The sequence below is a fragment of the Cystoisospora suis genome (assembly GCF_002600585.1).
Source record: "Cystoisospora suis strain Wien I chromosome Unknown contig_1744, whole genome shotgun sequence".
Lineage (NCBI taxonomy): Eukaryota > Apicomplexa > Conoidasida > Eucoccidiorida > Sarcocystidae > Cystoisospora > Cystoisospora suis.
In genome coordinates this window covers 9276-26787 of record NW_027154544.1, presented here as the reverse complement: position 1 = coordinate 26787, position 17512 = coordinate 9276, and the positions used below count along the sequence as shown (strand labels likewise).

Sequence of the window (17512 nt, the reverse complement as noted above, 5' to 3'; positions counted from 1 at the left end):
GATAGATAGATAGATAGATAGATAAAGATAGATAAAGATAGATAGATAGATAAAGATAGATAGATAGATACGTATAAGGAGAAACTAGAGAGACGAGAAGTGATTGAGAGGCCGATTAGCTGTCTGTGTTTTGAATATTTCGGTAAATTTCGATCTCGTTTCTGTCCCAGAACACTTTCTTCTCATCAAGCTAAGAGAAAGAAGAGACGAGAGACGAGCAGGAGAGAAGGAAGAGGGCAAGGGAGAGAAAGAAGGTGTTCTATTGTCGATACCTCGAAAACACCTTACTACAAGAATGAGACGGACGCCAAGAGACAGAGATTTTCTTTGCGTTTGTTTACCAGGAGGAGAGAGGGGCCGGAAAAGAAGAAATACAGAAAAGAAGAAGAGACTCGAAGAGAAGAAGGAGTAGAAGGAGACGAAGAAGAGGAGTGTTTAGCCCGTAGGAAAGAAGAAAAGCGGTCTCAAAGAGAAACAAGAAAGAACGGAAGAAGAAGTGGAACGAGGGAGGTGAAGATAGCTTGAGTCTATTGAAGTGCCTAGAGAGACAAGAAAAGGAAAGAAAGACGGAGAGAAAAGGAAGGAGAGAGAGAAGAGGAAGAATAGTAAGAGGATCGATGAGAATAAGAATAAGCGATAAGGGGGTCTCTGATTTGAGTGCTCTAGACGAGTATAGTGAACCGCGCAACCCGTGCTAAGGAGAAGAATCTTCTCCTCTCAGAGAAGACTCAATTGAAAGATGAATAGACCAACCGTCTGAGAAAGGAAATTGCTGCCGTCTTATTCTTCCTCCCTCTTCTTCAACAAGTCAACAGGAGCTCACTAAAGAGGGAGAAAGAGAAGAATAGCAACTTTCTCAAACCTTTCTCTCAGCTCGAGCAGAAAGACGAAGAAGACTCACTTACTCACTCACTCTCAAACACAACGCGCGGTCATTCCCATGTGCCGCCGCTGCTGCTTACGGTGTACAGACAGCTGTCTGTTGGTGAGTGTAGTAAAGTCGGCCTTCTCTCTCTTCTAATCATCTTCTCTTCTTTCAAACAGAAGAGAAAAAGAACACATAGACGTGATCACCTGGTCTTTAGAGCTATTTGCGCAACTCTCCTTTTCTCTCTTCTTCCACTTTTACTCTTTCTTAAGGCACAGGCCAAAGAAGGAGAGGCACCCCGTCGAAGTACAGAGAAGTCGGAGCGGAGGGGAGCGATTTGAGGCGAACAAGCGAGATGAAGAACAGCAAGAGAGAAAGTTGGTCATCAGACTTTCTCCACCTCGTAAGACTTCCCTCCTCCGCTCAGTTTTGTATGGCTCGACTGTATGCACTCCTTTCGTCTTCCCTCTATCTTTCATGCCTAAGCGGTGAGCTTGCCCGAGTTTGCGGTTGTTCTATAGCAGGCCCGCTCTGCCTAGCTACTATTTATGTTGCTGCTGTCGCGGTATCATCTGGGAGTCAGTCTTCTCTTCTTCCGATCTAGAATGACTGGCTGTATGTCTGTATGTGATCCATGTGCCTCTACAAGGCAGATGATGGATAAGCTTTGAATAGGGTCACGGGGCCGACGCGAAGAATGGATCGGGTTCTGCTGCAGTTTTCCACAGAGTTGACGGAAGGAAAGACAAACAAAGAAGAAGCACCGCTGTATACCGGAGTGATAGACATGAAATCGAGCATATTTTGAGAGAAAGAGAGAACACAAGAGAGGATTTCTCAAGTCGAAGGTTTCTTCATGTATGTTCACCTAGACACGCAAGCAGTTCAGGGGACACGCGTAGACACCTATAGCTGAGAGACTCTGTGTGAGGACGATAGGCCGTAATCTATGAGTATCGATACATCCGTAGAGAGACGTATAGATGGATGCTTGTTGACCTCTGCTATCTCACTGCTCATCAAGAGAATCCAGCAGTGAAGGGGAGAGCAAAGAGATCGGAAAAGAGAAGAAGCTCATGATGAGTTACAGCTAGTCTCTTGACGTCGAAGGCAATTCTAAACTCCAAGACTTATCTCGTCCAAGACAAGTGTCGACCTGATTCTTAGTATTCTTTCTTCCTACACACAAAACGTTCTTTATATCCTCTTCATCCTAGACAACGACAGGAAGACGACGACGGTCTGAAAGGAGATTTCTCTGAACCTCGCCATAACTTTACAGCTGGTCCTTTTGAATGTCTGTACGTCGATGATGACAATTCCCGATGTCTTAGCAACATCATAGAAAAGTCACTGACTAAACGAACTCGTCTCCATGTGATAGATCTCCTATTTCCTATTCACAATTCCTCCGTAACAGATATGTTCGCATAGCTCATTCTGCGGAAGCCTAGACAGCTCCATAGGAAGTATCTCCTCGCATCTTCTGAGTCTCTCCCCATACATTTCTATGAAAAATCTCTTACTACGTATGCACACGCGTAAATTGTGCCTCCTTATATAAAGATAGTCCTCAGAAATCTAGAGGAAACAGGTATATGTCTAGTACTATGCGATAAGGTGAGTAGTATGAGAGAAGAGAGAGAAGCATCCAGTGCATGCAAACGGTCTTATGTTTTCCTCTGTATGTGTACGTGGATGGTAGAGCAAGTCGGGTTGTACACCTGATACGACCACCCTGGCGACCCTTCGTTTCGTGTATCTTTCAAGGAAGCGGTACACTCAACAGGGGAAATACAGCGCTCTACGTTCTCCTGACCTCTCTCTATCTCTCTCGCCAAGCCTTTTCTTCTCTTTCTCAGACTTCCTCATATACCTACTCCTCCTTTTGCTGGGTCACTCAGTCTCTAGCTCACATAGCAGAAAACATTAGCTCGCCAAGTTCGATTACGAAGACACACAGACAACCGTTTGTGTGTTATATCTCTCTACCTATTCATAGATATATCTATATATTTAAAAAGGTAGATACACATAGTACATATATGCTTGTATGTAGGTGTATAGTTCTGTTGTCTCGGCATGAACGGAAGTTGTCATATGACACCCCAAAAGAGGATATAAGGGACGTTTTGTGCGTAAGAAGAAAGAAGACTTAGACTTCGGTTGCTCGGACGAAATATGTCTTGGAGTCTATAATCTCTAACGCTCATTCGCAGAGATCGTTGTGAAATCTCCTGGGTCTTTTCTTATGCTTTCGTCTCTACTTCAGCCATGCTTTATGAATATATATATGATCAACCTCCATCAAAGTATGCGACTGGCTAGGTTCTCGTTCCTGTGAAGATACTTAGTCACTCCCTAGAGTACTCCTCAGGAGCCGTTAACGCCTAGTAGTAAAAAGGTAAAGAAAGATAGACAGGTTCAAATGATAGCCAGCCTGGTATAATACATATAACGAGAGAGCTATATGTATACATCCTGACGTATCCTCCTCCCCGTACCTCTACTCGAGACGTGGAGCTCCATTTACTGTAAAGAAGTTTGCATTAAGAAACGAAAAGACGAGGCGAAGTGTAACTACCTTCTGCTGTACAAAGACGCTGATGCCTATCGCATGTGAATGTATGTGTACGCATGTGCCGTTGAATGCTTTTATCTATCTCCTAACTTCCGGGAGAATAGGTAAGATGCAAACTGACAACCGATGTATGTCTTGAATCAAGAAGAGAAAAAAGATCAGCAGATCACGTTCCATTCTTTGAAGAGACCCAGCGGAAAGATTCACCGAGAGCATAACTTCTCATGCAGACAGATATGCACACGATAGAGGTGTGAGTAAATAGGACAATAACGTAGACGTTTGTAAAAGCTAACGTCTTCTTGGGGAGTGCGTGATCAATACGTCTCCCTAGGCTTGCCTAGTGGAGGGTGATAGAATTCTTCTCGCCTGGTGTGTCTGGGGTCGTGGAAGGTTACCTGTCGAGAGAGTGAATCTAGCTATCAGGTGTCTCTTGAGCGAATAAGAAGAAAAGAGATGAAAACAAAAGAAAGGTCGCCATGCATTTGTAGATGAACAACTGGTGGGGTACTTGTCTGTACACCCGAAACTCATTCTCGATGTCTTGCCAAAAAAGACAGCTTCTTTTTCCACACTTCATACACAAAACGTGTAGTTGTTATACTTATCTCTACTGTGTCTCTGCTGCCTCCGTTCAGAATGCTGTCTCTCTGTCTCCGTAGCGGTCTCTGTCTCTTCTCGGTTTCCTCACTTCCATTCCCATCATCTTCAAGAGAGAATTGACCACTCTGTATCTTTGTTAGTTGGCGCTCGAGTGATTGCTAAGAGAGTAGATGTGGGTATGTACGGCACACCCCAGTCGTTGCATGCAGGCAGTGCTCGCCCAAAGTGTAGGCCCTACTTCCGTCTCTGTCTCTGTCTTTTCATCCAGCACACACAGACACCCTACATCGTTTTCAAGCTTTACTTCTGTGCGTCTATATAGAAACATCTCCGGTAAGCTTCTTCTTCAACAGCGGCGTTGCCTTCTTTTCGTCCGCCTTTATCTCCTTTCTTCTCATCCGCACCTTTGTCTGCTTCTCTTTCTTCCTCTCTCCACGCATAGAAGGAAGACACGCGATACAGGCAACAAGCTCTCCTTCTTATACTCCTTCTCCTACTCCTACTATTCACCATACTTCAGACCCATCCCGTCGTCTTTTTCGTTTCTCTCTCTGCGGCTTCAATGGTCAGGAAAAGAAAGATCTTAAGCCGGTTCCTCAGAAGACAGAAGACCCTAGAAGCGCGACTTTTCTCTCTCTGTCTTGAAGTTAGAGCAAAGAGAGTCGGTTTTTCTTCACGAGTTCTAAGAGATTCAACCTCTCTCTCTTCACTTGATAGTCACTGCAGCAATATTCTGTCTTTAACGACTTCTCTCTCTTCCTCTCCCCCCCCTCCTAGACTCCGTCTGTGCCAGGATTCTACACTCGATCTTCTCTTCCTGAGGTGACATAGCCTTTCCTCTTTCAGAGATCAAAGAGGTCATCTTGTCTCGCGTGATAAGAGAAAGAAGATAGAAGACAGAAAGCCTGACATAGAGACCTTCAGATTCCTTAGAACTTCCTTTCTCTTCTGTCTCTTCATACACATCTTCTAACAAGCAAAAATCTCCTTCCTCAACAGATCGACCACACACTTGGTCCTTTCTTCTCTTCTTTGTCCGTTAGGAGTCTCAGACTCCTTCTTTTCCCTATCGTCTTGATCTCTTCCTTTCTCTCAAGTCGATCCGAAAGAGCTCTCTTTCCTTCTTTCTGTCTCTCGAGCTAACATGATGAAGGGGCCGATTAGCAGAACTTCCTTCAGGAGGCTTCTCCTTGCTCTTTTTCCTTCTATCCTCTGGGGTGTAGGTGAGCCCGTGACGTCTCTGTTTCTTCTCTCTCTTCTCTGCGTGTCTTCGGTAGGTAATGCATAGACACCTTTGCATTCGAACACAAAGAGAGGTGATCTACACTTGATCGGATTCATGTACGTGTATCCACACATTCGTGGACATACCTACATGAGCCTGTAGATAGATAGATAGGTAAAGTAATAAAGAGGTAGATAGATCTATAGAGATGCATGCATGCATGGGTCGATGTCGTATCTGTCTTCAGGCCAGGGTGATGGTGTCTCTCCGTTTCTTCTTTTCACATCTGTACGTCAAAATGTACATTCTCTCTGTTGCCGTGAAACTCTTTATCTTTGTGGATATTTGATCTCGCCGGAGATGTAAATCACATATTGAAGGTGTACATACAGTCCATTCACCAACACATCGATCAGAGCATATCAAGACTTCTCGTTCCTGTGCAAGTGACGCCTTCATCTATATCTACACGTATACATATATGTATATACATGGGTATCTTTTCTTGTATAGGGAGTTCTATAAGTGTTTCTATCTCTCTTTCTTTCTTTCCTTCTTTCTTTCTCTTCTAGATGGAGTTACGGCAATCTCCGGCCCACATCTCTCTTCTTCGTCGTCTCTTCTTCCTTCATCTTCATCTTGTTCTCCTTCTGCTTCTTCTTCTTCCTCTCATCCTTGTCATGTCTCTCCACATGCCTCTAAACTTCTTCGCTCCTCTAGCTCCTCTTCTCTTCAACGAGCATATCAACCCTCTCCTTCTCCTGCTTTCTTGTTCTCTCCTGGTTCTGGCTCTTTTTCTTCTTCTACTTCAAGGTGTTTGCACTCAAGCCGTCAAGTCCCCCCATCTTCTTCTTTTTCCTTTTCACAGCAAGTCTCTCCATCGATAAAGCAGAGAACTCCATCTTCTTGCTTCTCTAAAGCTTCCTTATCATCTTCTTTATCTCTCAGAGAAAAAAGTCAAGGAAGTATCAGAAGAAAGAAAAGCCTAGATCACATCAATCCCAGCGAACTCACTGACAAGCGTGTCTTGGTCAGAGCGGATCTGAATGTGCCTCTTCTTATCGAAGAATCCAAAGGAGAAGAGACAGACAAGACACCTTCTTCTTTCAAGGTTTCTATAGCGAATGATGCAAGGATTAAAGCCTCTTTACCTACGTTAAGATATCTCTTAGATCATGGAGCAAAGGTCATCGTGTGCTCTCACCTCGGCCGGCCAAAGAAAGAAGAAGACTTTCCTAAGTACTCTCTTCAACCTGTCGCTGTGAGACTACAGGAGCTACTCGGCCCTCAGCATAAAGTCCACATGGCCCAATCCGTTGTAGGAGAAGATCTCCAAGAAATCGAAAGAAAAATGCAGAAAGGAGAACTTCTCCTTCTTGAGAATGGTAAATTAAGAGGAAGGAGATCAGAAAGAGTGAGAAAGAGAGAAAGTCTGTCGTGTTTAGATTCATTCTACTCGCTGGGGAGTCTGTTCTCTCAGTCTCTCTGCGTCTTTCTAGTTTCACCTTCAATCTAGCCGCCTAAAGACATCTCTCACACAGGAATTTATATAGCTATATGCATGTAGGATCCTCTATATGCATATGTATACCCCTCTCATTTATACATATATGCAGAGACATAGACACATGTCTAAATATTTGTCTTCATGGATGTGGGTATGCGTAAGTATGGACTTCGGTTTCCTCACATTTTGCCTGACTCTCTCGAAATCTCTGTCGTCAGACCTGTACCACCTCTATACTCTCTCTACATATGCTAATATATATATGTCTATATACCCCTATACGTATGTGTGTATACATCATATATGCATACAAAGCAATGTTGTTTTCGCTTCAAGTCCCTTTATAAGCAAGTGAAGAAGAGGAGAAACTCTGTTTCTTTTCTTTCATTTTCTTGGTATTCTTTTTCCTGTCCTCTTTCAGTTCGTTTCGAGAAAGGCGAAACAAAGAATGATGACGATTTGGCCCGTCGCTTGGCTAGTCTCGCAGATATGTATGTTAATGATGCCTTCGGGACAGCTCACAGAGCGCATGCTTCTACAGCTGGGGTGACGAAATTTCTCTATCCATCTGTCGCCGGATTTCTTCTTGATAAAGAACTCCAGTATCTAAATGTAAGCTTCCCTCACATGTTGTCTTCTCCTTCTCTGACAGAGCTAACCTGGCAGGCGTTCTTTCTTTCTTATACATTTGTGCTTGAGATCTTATCTTCTTGGCGGTCTTCTGAACCGACTTGTAACTTTCGCGTTCTCTTTTCTTCTTCCTTTTCTTCTCTGTAGACGTATAGAGGTCGAAGCAGTATTTATCGGGGGGCGTCTCTTTCATAGCACCTTAGTGAAGAGCCACTGGCGATGTTTTCTATGGATCTTTGACTTTCTTTTCCAGGTGTATGTACACCACACGAGATACTCTTGTTGCTTCGGTCGCTCTCTTCTTTCTCTTGTCCAAGAAACTTGATCTCCTCATGTCACAGACAAGTTCCGTCCGTAGTCCTCTACGTACAATAAGTCTTTTCATATGGATATAGGTAAATAGATTGAAGACGGAAAGTTAGATTCAAGATAGACAAATAGGTAGACAGATAGATACATAGAGCTCGTTGATCGTGTAATGTATACTATAAGAATTGTCAGGTGTAACTAGAAAGATACATCTGAATGGTGGCGGATTGCGAAACAGTGAGAAGACTTGTGAAATTTCAAGCTTGTTGTTTTCTTTTCTTCTTTGTGTATTCTTTCTGCAGAATGTTATCTCTAATCCAGCACGTCCATTTGCTGCCCTAGTAGGAGGTGCAAAGGTTTCTTCGAAGTTGGGAGTACTTGAATCGCTCATCGATAAAGTCGATACTCTCGTTGTAGGAGGTGCCATGGCCTTTACATTCCTCATGGCTCGGGGCTTGAAGGTTGGGGCTTCGATTGTTGAGGTGGATCAACTCGATGCTGCTAGGGTAAAACAAGACAGCCAGCTACTCCTTTCTGAAGGGTGATATATTCACAACCCCTGAGCTCCTCGTATAAAGCTTGTGCTGTCTATGCAGTACTTGTCACCTTATCTCGTTACGAATATCAAGACTCTTTCTCTTCTACGCATGTCCCTTTCCTTCTCTCGCCACTGGACTGTAGACGCATGGCTGTATGTACACCTGTTTGTGTCAGTCGATAGTCTTTCTCGATCCAAGTACATACACCTACGCATATATATATATATGAATGTGTATTCTGCTGAATGAATGATATACTCAAGTGAAAGTGTGTGTATACATGGCATATTTATACGTGTATGTATGAGCCCGCTTTCTAGTTCGTTCCAGTCAAGAGACATGGCTCTATAGGTCGATACTTACTTTCGAGCCAGAGTCCGCACGCATGCATTTTTAGGAACAGCCGGTAGGCATGCATAGAGACACACACACAGACGTGCAACCTCCTGGGTGATTTTCTGCTCTTCTCAAGGCGGAACACCACGTTCGTACGACACTTAGAGTTCTCATCTCTTCGAGGTTCTTTCACTTGTTTGGTCCATGAAAGAGAGAGAGAAGAACGGCATTCAAGTGGAGAGACCTTCTTTCTGTGCCTCTTCCTTTTTCTGACATCTTGTATATGTGGTGATACTATGCCTTTCCTCGATCTTGATAGAAGAATCTCGTACAAGGCAACGATAGCACAGCTCGTTTATCTTGATCGCAAATGTACGGCCTTCTTTTCCAAAAGAAGGGTTTGTCTTTCTCTAAGATTATTTTGTTTCGTTCCTGTTGTCTCAGCTGGAGTGTCAGAAACACATTCAAGAATAGGATGCATGTTCACCGTGGCGTGTTGCCTGCATACATGGGGTAGTCCACCAAAGCAATTTATCTAGCTAGCTAGCCGTAGTAGTAGTAGTAGTCTCGTAGGTGCCCGCTAATACAGGTGGAGGGTGGACATACATTTGAGGTGAAAGAGGAAATGCTATGTCTCCCATGCTGCGTCCGCTTACAATACCAGTTCTGCATACCTTTATTTAGGTATAGAGGCAGATAGATAAATAGACAGTTCGAGATATCCCTAACTGTATCTACCTGAGTCTTGTGAAGAGCTTTGTTTTGTGTGTTGGGCTTGCATTCCGTAGAGGCTGGAAGCTCTTGCTAAGGAGAAAGGAGTGAAGCTGATTCTCCCAGAAGACATTGTGATTGCCGATCGTATAGCTAATGATGCCAAGACAGCCGTCGTGCCGGCAGACATAGACATTCCTGATGGCTGGATAGGCTTAGATAACGGACCAAAGACAACTCAGAAAATCATTGAAGCTCTTCAAGACTGCAAGACCGTTCTATGGTAAGAAACGAAGACATCTCTGAGATCCCCTGTATGGTGTTCGCACCCAAATCTCTCGGGTATTTTCTTGATGAACATTCTGACGCAAAGATGTATGTACAGAAAGAAAGATTAGATACATATCCTAGAGATGAATAACTGTATCAGAGATTGATAGATTAAAGATATATAGATTGAGCTTCTCCGTATAAAGGCCGGGCATTCGTGGCCCTAGACATGTTGATAGGGTAGATCACTTGCTGGGTATCTCTCGGGAGGATAGAGAGCACTTAGAGATGCAGGCTGAACAAGAGACTCCTACGGCAAGAAACGTCAGGCTGTTTTCTTCTTTTTTTCTGTCTCGCCGTGCTTCTCTTATCAGGAATGGCCCTATGGGCATGAGTGAATACGAGCCGTTTGCTAGTGGAACGAGAGACGTAGCGAAAGCACTTGCAGATTTGACGAGAGAGAAGAACGTGACAACCGTAGTGGGAGGAGGCGACTCAGTCGCAGCTATTGAACGTCTCGGATTAGCTTCAAGCATTTCCCACGTGTCGACTGGTGGTGGAGCATCGTTAGAACTCCTCGAAGGCAAAGAACTTCCAGGTGTCTCTGCTCTCTCGAATGAAGATGAGTGAAGAAAGAACTTCTACGTGTTTTCTTGTTGAGAAGATAGGTTTCGAAACGTGGACATTTTGCTAAAGCAGAAAATTGATTTTAGTTTTGCCGGTGCCTATTGAGAAGAAAAGAAGTGTCCAGTCATCTAGCCAAGGTTAGATGGAGAAAGATAAGCGGAAGCTATGCATGTATGATAGATATTCGTAGTCGGTCCCTCTGCTGTGAACCGTATGTACACCTGCAACGATGGCCACGAAGGAAGACGACCACGCGGGGAAGTTCCCAGGTCGGCTCTCTCTGGAGACGTGAGGTGGTGGTGGCGTAGAGAGGACAAATAAAGAGCAGGAGACAGTTTGTCCCTGTTTTTTTCCACGTTCCGTAGAGGAGTTGTTCCTTTCAAGAGCTTCAGGGAAGGCGGGAGAAAGTCACTTCTAGACGAACCGAGTGACCCAGTCATCCTCGGGCCGATAGCCGGCGTCGAAAGTGCTTCCGCCGAGCATCATTATGTCTCTGTAGCGTCTAGGTGTGTCTAGTCGTAGTCGATGCATTGCTCTGCTACTACTACAGCAGTTTCTTGCCTTTCTACTCGACAGTTCAGACATCAGGAACAGAAAGAAGTAAGACGAAGACGAGGAAAAAACAAGGCTCTCTCTAGTTCACATGCCGATGTGGTAGGAGCCCGTTGGGTGTTTTGATCCAAGCTGGAACCTCTTCTTGTGTTGGCGTGTCTGGAAATGGTTCTGCAGTATCCCTTCGCAGTGGCGTGCTCTGTATTTTTGCCGTTTGATCATTAAGTCTTGTACTTGGTTCTTTGATCCTCAAAGATGGAGACAAGTAGCATGCTACTAACACAAGAAACCTCCACGGTGAACCACTCGCTTCATAGTGTCGTCGTATTGAAGAGAGAGGACGCGCACAGCCCTGCTCTACTTAACACTCGAACAGCGGGCACCCACGAAGGCGTCCCTGCTAGCTGCATTCGTAATCCAGGGGTTGCTTATGTAAGAATCGAGCACGCCTTGTCGTGACCCTCTCCTACCTACTACTAGACGCCTTGATGGTAGAATGCCTCCGTGTGTATCATGACTCACGGCAAGCATGCAGCCAGGGCTCTACGCGTTTACTGGGCATTCCCGGCCGTAGTTGTCCGGCACTGTAGGCTCGCACACACCTGATAACTTCGTTTGTGACACCCCGGGGAAGTGAAACGATGAGTGGGCCCATGGTATGATATCGGTACAACTCAGTCACTTTCTCTTCAAAAACCTGTCTCAATTTGTCCCCTCTCACGGAGGAAGGAGGATCTCTGTATCACTGGATCCGAAGGAATCCTCAGAAAAGGTGCTACCGGGGTGTCATTGCCAAAAGAGAACCGATGTCCGCGTGAACAGAACGTGTGTAGCAGGTCGGCTTCAGCAGACTTTCACTTTACATGATTGAGAGGACGATCGCAGTCGCCAAGTACCCTTGGACGGATCACCAGCAACGCGTACTCCGTTGTAGCGTCCACCGTCGTCGAGCACATGTCCCATGGAAATGAAAAACGGTGCGGAGCCAACTGATATTTTAAGTTGCGGGCGAGGTAGACAGCAGTGCAACTCCAGATCACATACCGACCCCCCGCTTTCAATAAAAGCTAGCCCTAGACAATTACTACCTTTTCCTTTTTTTGTAATTTTCTACTGCTCTCCGCAATACGAAAAAGCCCTGCCGAGCTTTGGAGGTGTAAGATCATCTGTCAGGGTAGTAGCGGTACGGTGATCAGCGACCACCATCCATCGGGCTAGAGGCCCGACCAACCTTCTCTCTCAGCGTGTAAGTAATCGGAGACGTATGACTTGCGTAGTTGGTTGGTTGGGCGGGTGTGGAGGACCGCATGGCAGGAGGAGGAGAGAGACTGCCGTACAAGCGGCCGATCGGATAACCACCGTCATCATCACCGTCATCACCCGCCTTTCCGAGCAGCTCCCACCGAGGTGAGGTAGTGGATTTCCTTTGTGGCTTTTTATGTCTTCTTGCCTTTTTGTGGGTGCCTGTTTTCGTGTGTCCCCTGTCCGATCTGACCTTCACCATGAGTACCGAAGTAACCCAGGCGGAACAGACCGGCACGCCTTCGGGCGGCGCCGCGGTAGTCGAACGGGTAAGCAACCGTGGGGAAAGAATGTATGTTTAATCCTGCGGTGTCTCTCTTTGTCTCAGTAAGACATGAAAGAAGTTCGTTTCTTGGGTCACGAATTTAGTTCATTTGCACGCGCAGTTGTTCTGCAGCGTACTTTTGTCAAATAAAAGGGCAGCACACTCCGCCCCGCTCATCAGAAACGGGCTTCCGAGAGAGGCCAGTCTGCGGCTTCTCCCAGGCGCCTGCAAGCGTTGGCGCCGTGGTCTGGGGCTGAGTGATATTATCTCTCGGCTCTCTTTTTTCTTTCTTCCACGACATACTTGTAATGTGATTGCCTGCAGAGAGGCTAGACGTATACCAATGTAGCCGTGGCCAAACCGCCAGATCCGTTCCGTCGCGCTGCTGCCTCGCCAAGTGTGTTTGGGGCTGGGAGATAAGACAAAGGAAACAGCAAAGGAAGTACTCGTTTGGAAAAGGGGACTAACATCCCCCTTCTTTAATTGTCCGTGTCCTTGTGTATTCTCATCTCTAACGGTCTGTTCAGATGGCATCAGTGACAGCGCCCACGCAGGGTGTGGTAGGTGTGGGTGATGAAGTCCCCGTACGGCAAAACACACTCTCGGGACACGAATACAGAGAGGTAAGACTTCCCTTTGGATGGTACGAGAGTACATTGAGATTCATTATCGGGAGTCTCTTAGGTATCTTGCGTGCTTACAGTATCCACATTCTTGTCTTTCATTTTCACTGCGAGGAAGTCTGTCCACTGCGGCGGGTGTGGGCCCTTCCGACAGAAGACGTGCACGCAGGACGTTCTGTTGCCGGGAGAAGCATACAGGAGTGGAGAGATCGTTATGAACAATAGCAGTAGTGTCAGTATTGCGCCGAAACTAGATGGTAATGGAAAAGGAAGTATGACTCCCTGTCTGCATGTTGCTTTGACTCTGTGACTGTGTCGATTTAGGTCCGTCAAATGAACAGCGTCGAGGTGCCTGAGATCCACTTTCAGTACGTGGATAAGCATGTTGAAGTCCCAGCGCCTTATGAGCTGCCGATCATCATGCCGCGTCAAGTCCCAGTCCAGCAAATTGTCGACCGGAATATTCCCAAGCCTGTAGAGGTTCGCACGACGCATGTAAGTACTTAGCGCGCGTAACTGCTGGCGATCAGTGGTGCTCTCACGTAGAGCCATGAATACGATACTCCTGCTACGCGTTTAAGCAGTTCCCCTTACATACAGAGGCAGCGCGCCGCTCGATTTTGTCGCTCACGTCAAACGAGTGGTTTAGTCCGCATCGCTACTACAGTATGTGTGCGTTTGTGAAGTAAGGCCGTGGGCACCAGACAGTACACACGGCGGACAGAGGAGAAAAAGAGCGCGACCGGTTTAGGGCTGCTGAATGTCCTGAGACAACTGGAGCAGTGTAGTTGGGTTGGAGACCCTTTGTGTCTTCATAGTATGGGGTGTTCTACAGAGTGCCTTAGAAGGATGAAGGGTTCTGTTCTAGTGTGTTTTAGAGTAGTCAGTTTGCATATGAAAGGTAATTTAGCAGTGGGACTGGTTCTGAGAGGCTAGCTGATGGCTCTCAATCTCCGTATACATTTAGTTGACGTCAAGGTACTGGCCGAATTAATACAGAAGTCCGTTTAGACGGCTGGAACAAGTGTCCTCTTCTATACCGTCTCCAGCTCGACAGTGTGATGCGAGCATCGGTTTGTTCTTTTGATGTGCTTTTGAATGGTACAGAATTACCGGATGCCTCGTATCAAGCCGAAGTACTATGATGTGCATGTACCTATTTATGTACCTCGGTACGTGGAGGTGCCGGTGCCGTCTCATTTCTTAGCGCTGAAGAAAGAAAACGCCGCCGGGGAGCCTACAACTTTCCCTAGTTCCGTTGAACTAGGGCCACCTCTGGAACACGTACAATTCGCAGCGGTGATGGATGAAAAGGATGAGAACGAAGTGTACGCTTGCATTCCAGAGAGAGAAGAGAGGAGAGGAGATCTCTTGATTAGCATTGTTGATGTGGAAGACGAAGAAGAGGAGGATAGGGATGCACCCTTCCGGTTCTCTGGAAGCAGTGTCGACAAACTAGGTTATGATAAAGTTCCTGGTGTCAGTGAAGGCGTGGTCAACACCGGAATGAAGCTGGCACCTGTGAACAAGTCAGCCCCCGAACCTCTGGTGGGAAAGCAGGAAGTAAAGGAGATCATGACGATCGACGGGCTAGGATCTATGGCGCCAGGTCATGACAGTGTCAGTGGGCTGCCCTCAGTTGTTCTCGGGACCTCCTCTATGATGGTGATGCCCTCACAACACACACAAACTCTCGGTGAAGGTGGCGAGCCTGTTGTTCTAGTTGCACCTCCGTTCAGCGGAGAAGGGAGAAGCGCAGATGAGGGGTCGATTCTCCCGACAAGTTCCGCCCCTTCGGTCTCAGCCTCCGTCGTTATGTTAGAAGCCACAGCATGATACAGCGATTGGTTTTAAAAGTGTGCATTTGATCAAGTGTCGTATTCCACCCCGTGTTTCCTGCCAGGCAGGTAAGAAGCGAGGATGAAGAGCCTTGAAGAAGTCCACCATAATCGGTGTCTGTTGATAGAGCAACCAATCAATAGCGTTCACGATGATGCTCTGGGGCTCACTGATGACGGACGAGTTTTTTCTTCTTTGAACTCATGCAAGTAGTTGTGGAAGAGGAAGACGGGTGGAGAGAGGGAAGAAGTGATATCAGGTGAGGGTGGGTGTGAGGAGTGAATTTGAGGGAGTGTTCTTTGAACTTCCTGTGTGATCATGACACAGTTTTCCTGGGGGGCTGGTGGCTAGTGTTAAGGGGAGGAGCACCTCGAAAAGGCAGCATATCGGATTTTCAGACACACAAGGGTACATTCTACGTGCCTGTCGTGGGGGAGGTGACTCAGGATGGGGGTCAGTGATGCCACCCATGTGAGTTCAGCAACCATCTGGCAAAATACAGAAACAGGAAAAAGTGAAGTGCTTCTTTGAAATAGCACAGTTGTGTGTTTGTCGGTGAAGTGAGTCCGAAACACAATCCGTTATTACCGCCTGTCATGTGTGGTGAGGACAACTTTATCTTTGCCATCAAGCGAAGTGAATTTTGAACGAGGAGAGGCAAAATCACAGGTCGTGCATCTCCAGTATAAGGATCGTCTGCGGAGCCGATCAGAGCTCACTTCAAACTGACCAGCTTGAACGGCAGAGGATTTTTCTTTCTCAGGTTCCTTCCCGGAACCCACTATGATGCGTCTATATGACGACGTAGTCACTAAGGAAACCGTGTGCGATAGCCTTTGTGAAGGAGCGAAGGATGACAGGAGAAACAGAAGTGGAGTAAGGACAGAGTGGTGCATGAAGTCCGGATGGGATCGTGAAGTAGCCTTCGGCCCGTACTGCAATACGTACGGTGAGACGCCTTTGGTGCATCTCTCCGAGCCGTCCCGCTGTTTCGGGCTGATACCGGTGAGGCTACAGGGCGCCGACGGGGAGCCGGATCACTTCGTGGCATACAGTGCGAAAGTCGACCGGACTGCCGGACGTAGGAGTGGAAGTGCGAGCACAAGAGTCGCGACGTGTTGATAGCAACCGGTACAACGAAGCCTGAAGTTTCAGAGTTTACTGTTTGCTGCACTTCGAGAAAGAAACGGTAATTTTTGGCAGTTTGGCGTGGATTCGGTGGCGGGAAGTTCAGAGGGAGAACGTTTCGGCAACGGCGCTCTCCGGTATTTGAAACGTTTACAGCAGGCGACGCCCCTACGGAACAGCAACTGCCTCTTTCCGCCGCCGTCTGACAATTCCGCCAGTTGGGGTACCGGCGCCGGCTTAGGGCGACTCCATTCACTCGAGGTGTGCCAGCAGTCGTTCTGAGAGTGCGTGAACGCCTTTCCCATGAAACGCGGTTCCTGCGCTGATTCACTCACACCAGGGCGCGGGCTCGCAATGCAGCGTGAGCCGTCAGTGAAAGCGCCCCCGGACTCTGTGCTTTCTTGTGTGCTACGCAGTGAAGTCGGGAACATCATCGGGAAGGAAGCAAGCAAGCGCCGTTTTCAAATGAACACGAAGTTGTTCTACAGATAAACCATCAATGCACCCGCACATGCTGTTTCATTTGGAATCGGCCGCTGCGATGCCGCGGCAACAAGCACAATCGACCGGCGGGTTCACCAGGTGTATCGTTCCTAAGGCGGCTCTAGCTTTAGCGGTCGGTTCATCCCTTTTCTTTTGAAGGGAGACACTGTAGGTGTCTGGCGGTCGGCTGCCGACGTCCCTTTCAAGGAAAGTACAGGTGAAGCACCCAGCTCATTCTTTCTTGAAGAACAGTGCTGATACGGCGCGCACCTCCCGGTCGGTGGTCTGCATGAGTGCACCTAGAGAACGTCCTTGTCGCGGCGATGGAAACTGGCCATCGGAGAGTCTACATCTCCCGTTTGAATGACATACAGAGCTGGTATCTGTTGTAGAAGCTTGTTTGCTGAATCTATTTTCAGCTACTGCGCGGTAGGGGTGAAGCAACTTCTGTTTCAGCCCCACTGAAATTGAGGTTGCCTACAGTTGCAGGGCGCAGAGAAATCCTTTCCATATCCCTGAGATCCTACTGAAGAAAGAGAAAGAGAATTTTTCTCCGCAGTCTTCTACTCAATGCTTCGGAGTGATACTGCACTGAGTGTACCGCAGCTCGACTCAGTACCCTCCCTCAGACCACCAGCTCAGTTCAGTGCGTCAGTGCTAACGGGTTGACAATGGTCCCCCGGTTCGGATAGCATGTGTGCTGCTATGCGTGAACCGACCCGCTGCTGGCCAGAAGGACGGGATGATGTTTGCTAAGTACTGCCGTCTAGACGTACAGCTATGATGGCCGCGGTAGTAGGCGCCGTCCTACGCGGAGACCCCTCGGACTAAAAACAACACGGCGGAAGCGCAACCTCGAACGAAGGAATTACGAAGACGGCGACAAACCTCGGCCCCAGGGCGACCTTTCGCCTGGCATTCCAGCCAGACGTCATAGGCCGTGATGCTGGGCAGAAGTATCTCCTTTCTTTTCACTAGCAGTCTAACAGTAATCTCGATAGTAGGGCAAACTCCCACTTTCTGTAGGGACGCGGTTTCTGCCTTAGTTGGCACTCACGAGCTAGCCGCATGTACACTCGTGAGGGAAACTGCCCAGGTCTCCAGCCTGTCTACC

The 17512-nt window shown here is 47.2% G+C and overlaps 3 protein-coding genes across 3 annotated transcripts; all 3 read left to right on the top strand.

Moving 5' to 3' along the window:
- Window positions 1-61: 61 nt before the first annotated feature.
- On the top strand, window positions 62-863 carry CSUI_003866 (uncharacterized protein; the record flags this gene model as incomplete). Its single annotated transcript, XM_068064061.1, has 1 exon — window positions 62-863. A coding segment is annotated over one exon (462 nt), but the record flags the coding sequence as incomplete, so codon positions are not given.
- A 1726-nt stretch (window positions 864-2589) lies between these two features.
- On the top strand, window positions 2590-11066 carry CSUI_003865 (phosphoglycerate kinase pgkii). Its single transcript, XM_068064060.1, has 8 exons — window positions 2590-2644; window positions 4321-4385; window positions 5096-5275; window positions 5850-6662; window positions 7206-7396; window positions 8026-8229; window positions 9387-9592; window positions 9954-11066. Exons 3-8 carry the CDS (start codon window positions 5197-5199, stop codon window positions 10207-10209), a joined length of 1749 nt encoding a protein of 582 aa, XP_067923964.1. The 5' UTR covers window positions 2590-2644; window positions 4321-4385; window positions 5096-5196; the 3' UTR covers window positions 10210-11066.
- A 931-nt stretch (window positions 11067-11997) lies between these two features.
- On the top strand, window positions 11998-17495 carry CSUI_003864 (alveolin domain containing intermediate filament imc12). Its single transcript, XM_068064059.1, has 5 exons — window positions 11998-12329; window positions 12853-12948; window positions 13273-13443; window positions 14056-16176; window positions 16332-17495. Exons 1-4 carry the CDS (start codon window positions 12261-12263, stop codon window positions 14782-14784), a joined length of 1065 nt encoding a protein of 354 aa, XP_067923963.1. The 5' UTR covers window positions 11998-12260; the 3' UTR covers window positions 14785-16176; window positions 16332-17495.
- The last annotated feature ends 17 nt before the right edge of the window (window positions 17496-17512 follow it).

Bases quoted from the DNA above. Each gene is read 5' to 3' on its own strand.
- CSUI_003865 (XM_068064060.1), top strand. From the start codon at position 5,197: ATGATGAAGGGGCCGATTAGCAGAACTTCCTTCAGGAGGCTTCTCCTT. The intron at 7,397-8,025 runs GTAAGCTTCCCT...TTCTTTCTGCAG, and splicing joins AAGAACTCCAGTATCTAAAT to AATGTTATCTCTAATCCAGC. The intron at 8,230-9,386 runs GTAAAACAAGAC...TGCATTCCGTAG, and splicing joins ATCAACTCGATGCTGCTAGG to AGGCTGGAAGCTCTTGCTAA.
- CSUI_003864 (XM_068064059.1), top strand. From the start codon at position 12,261: ATGAGTACCGAAGTAACCCAGGCGGAACAGACCGGCACGCCTTCGGGC. The intron at 12,330-12,852 runs GTAAGCAACCGT...CGGTCTGTTCAG, and splicing joins GCGCCGCGGTAGTCGAACGG to ATGGCATCAGTGACAGCGCC. The intron at 12,949-13,272 runs GTAAGACTTCCC...GTGTCGATTTAG, and splicing joins CGGGACACGAATACAGAGAG to GTCCGTCAAATGAACAGCGT.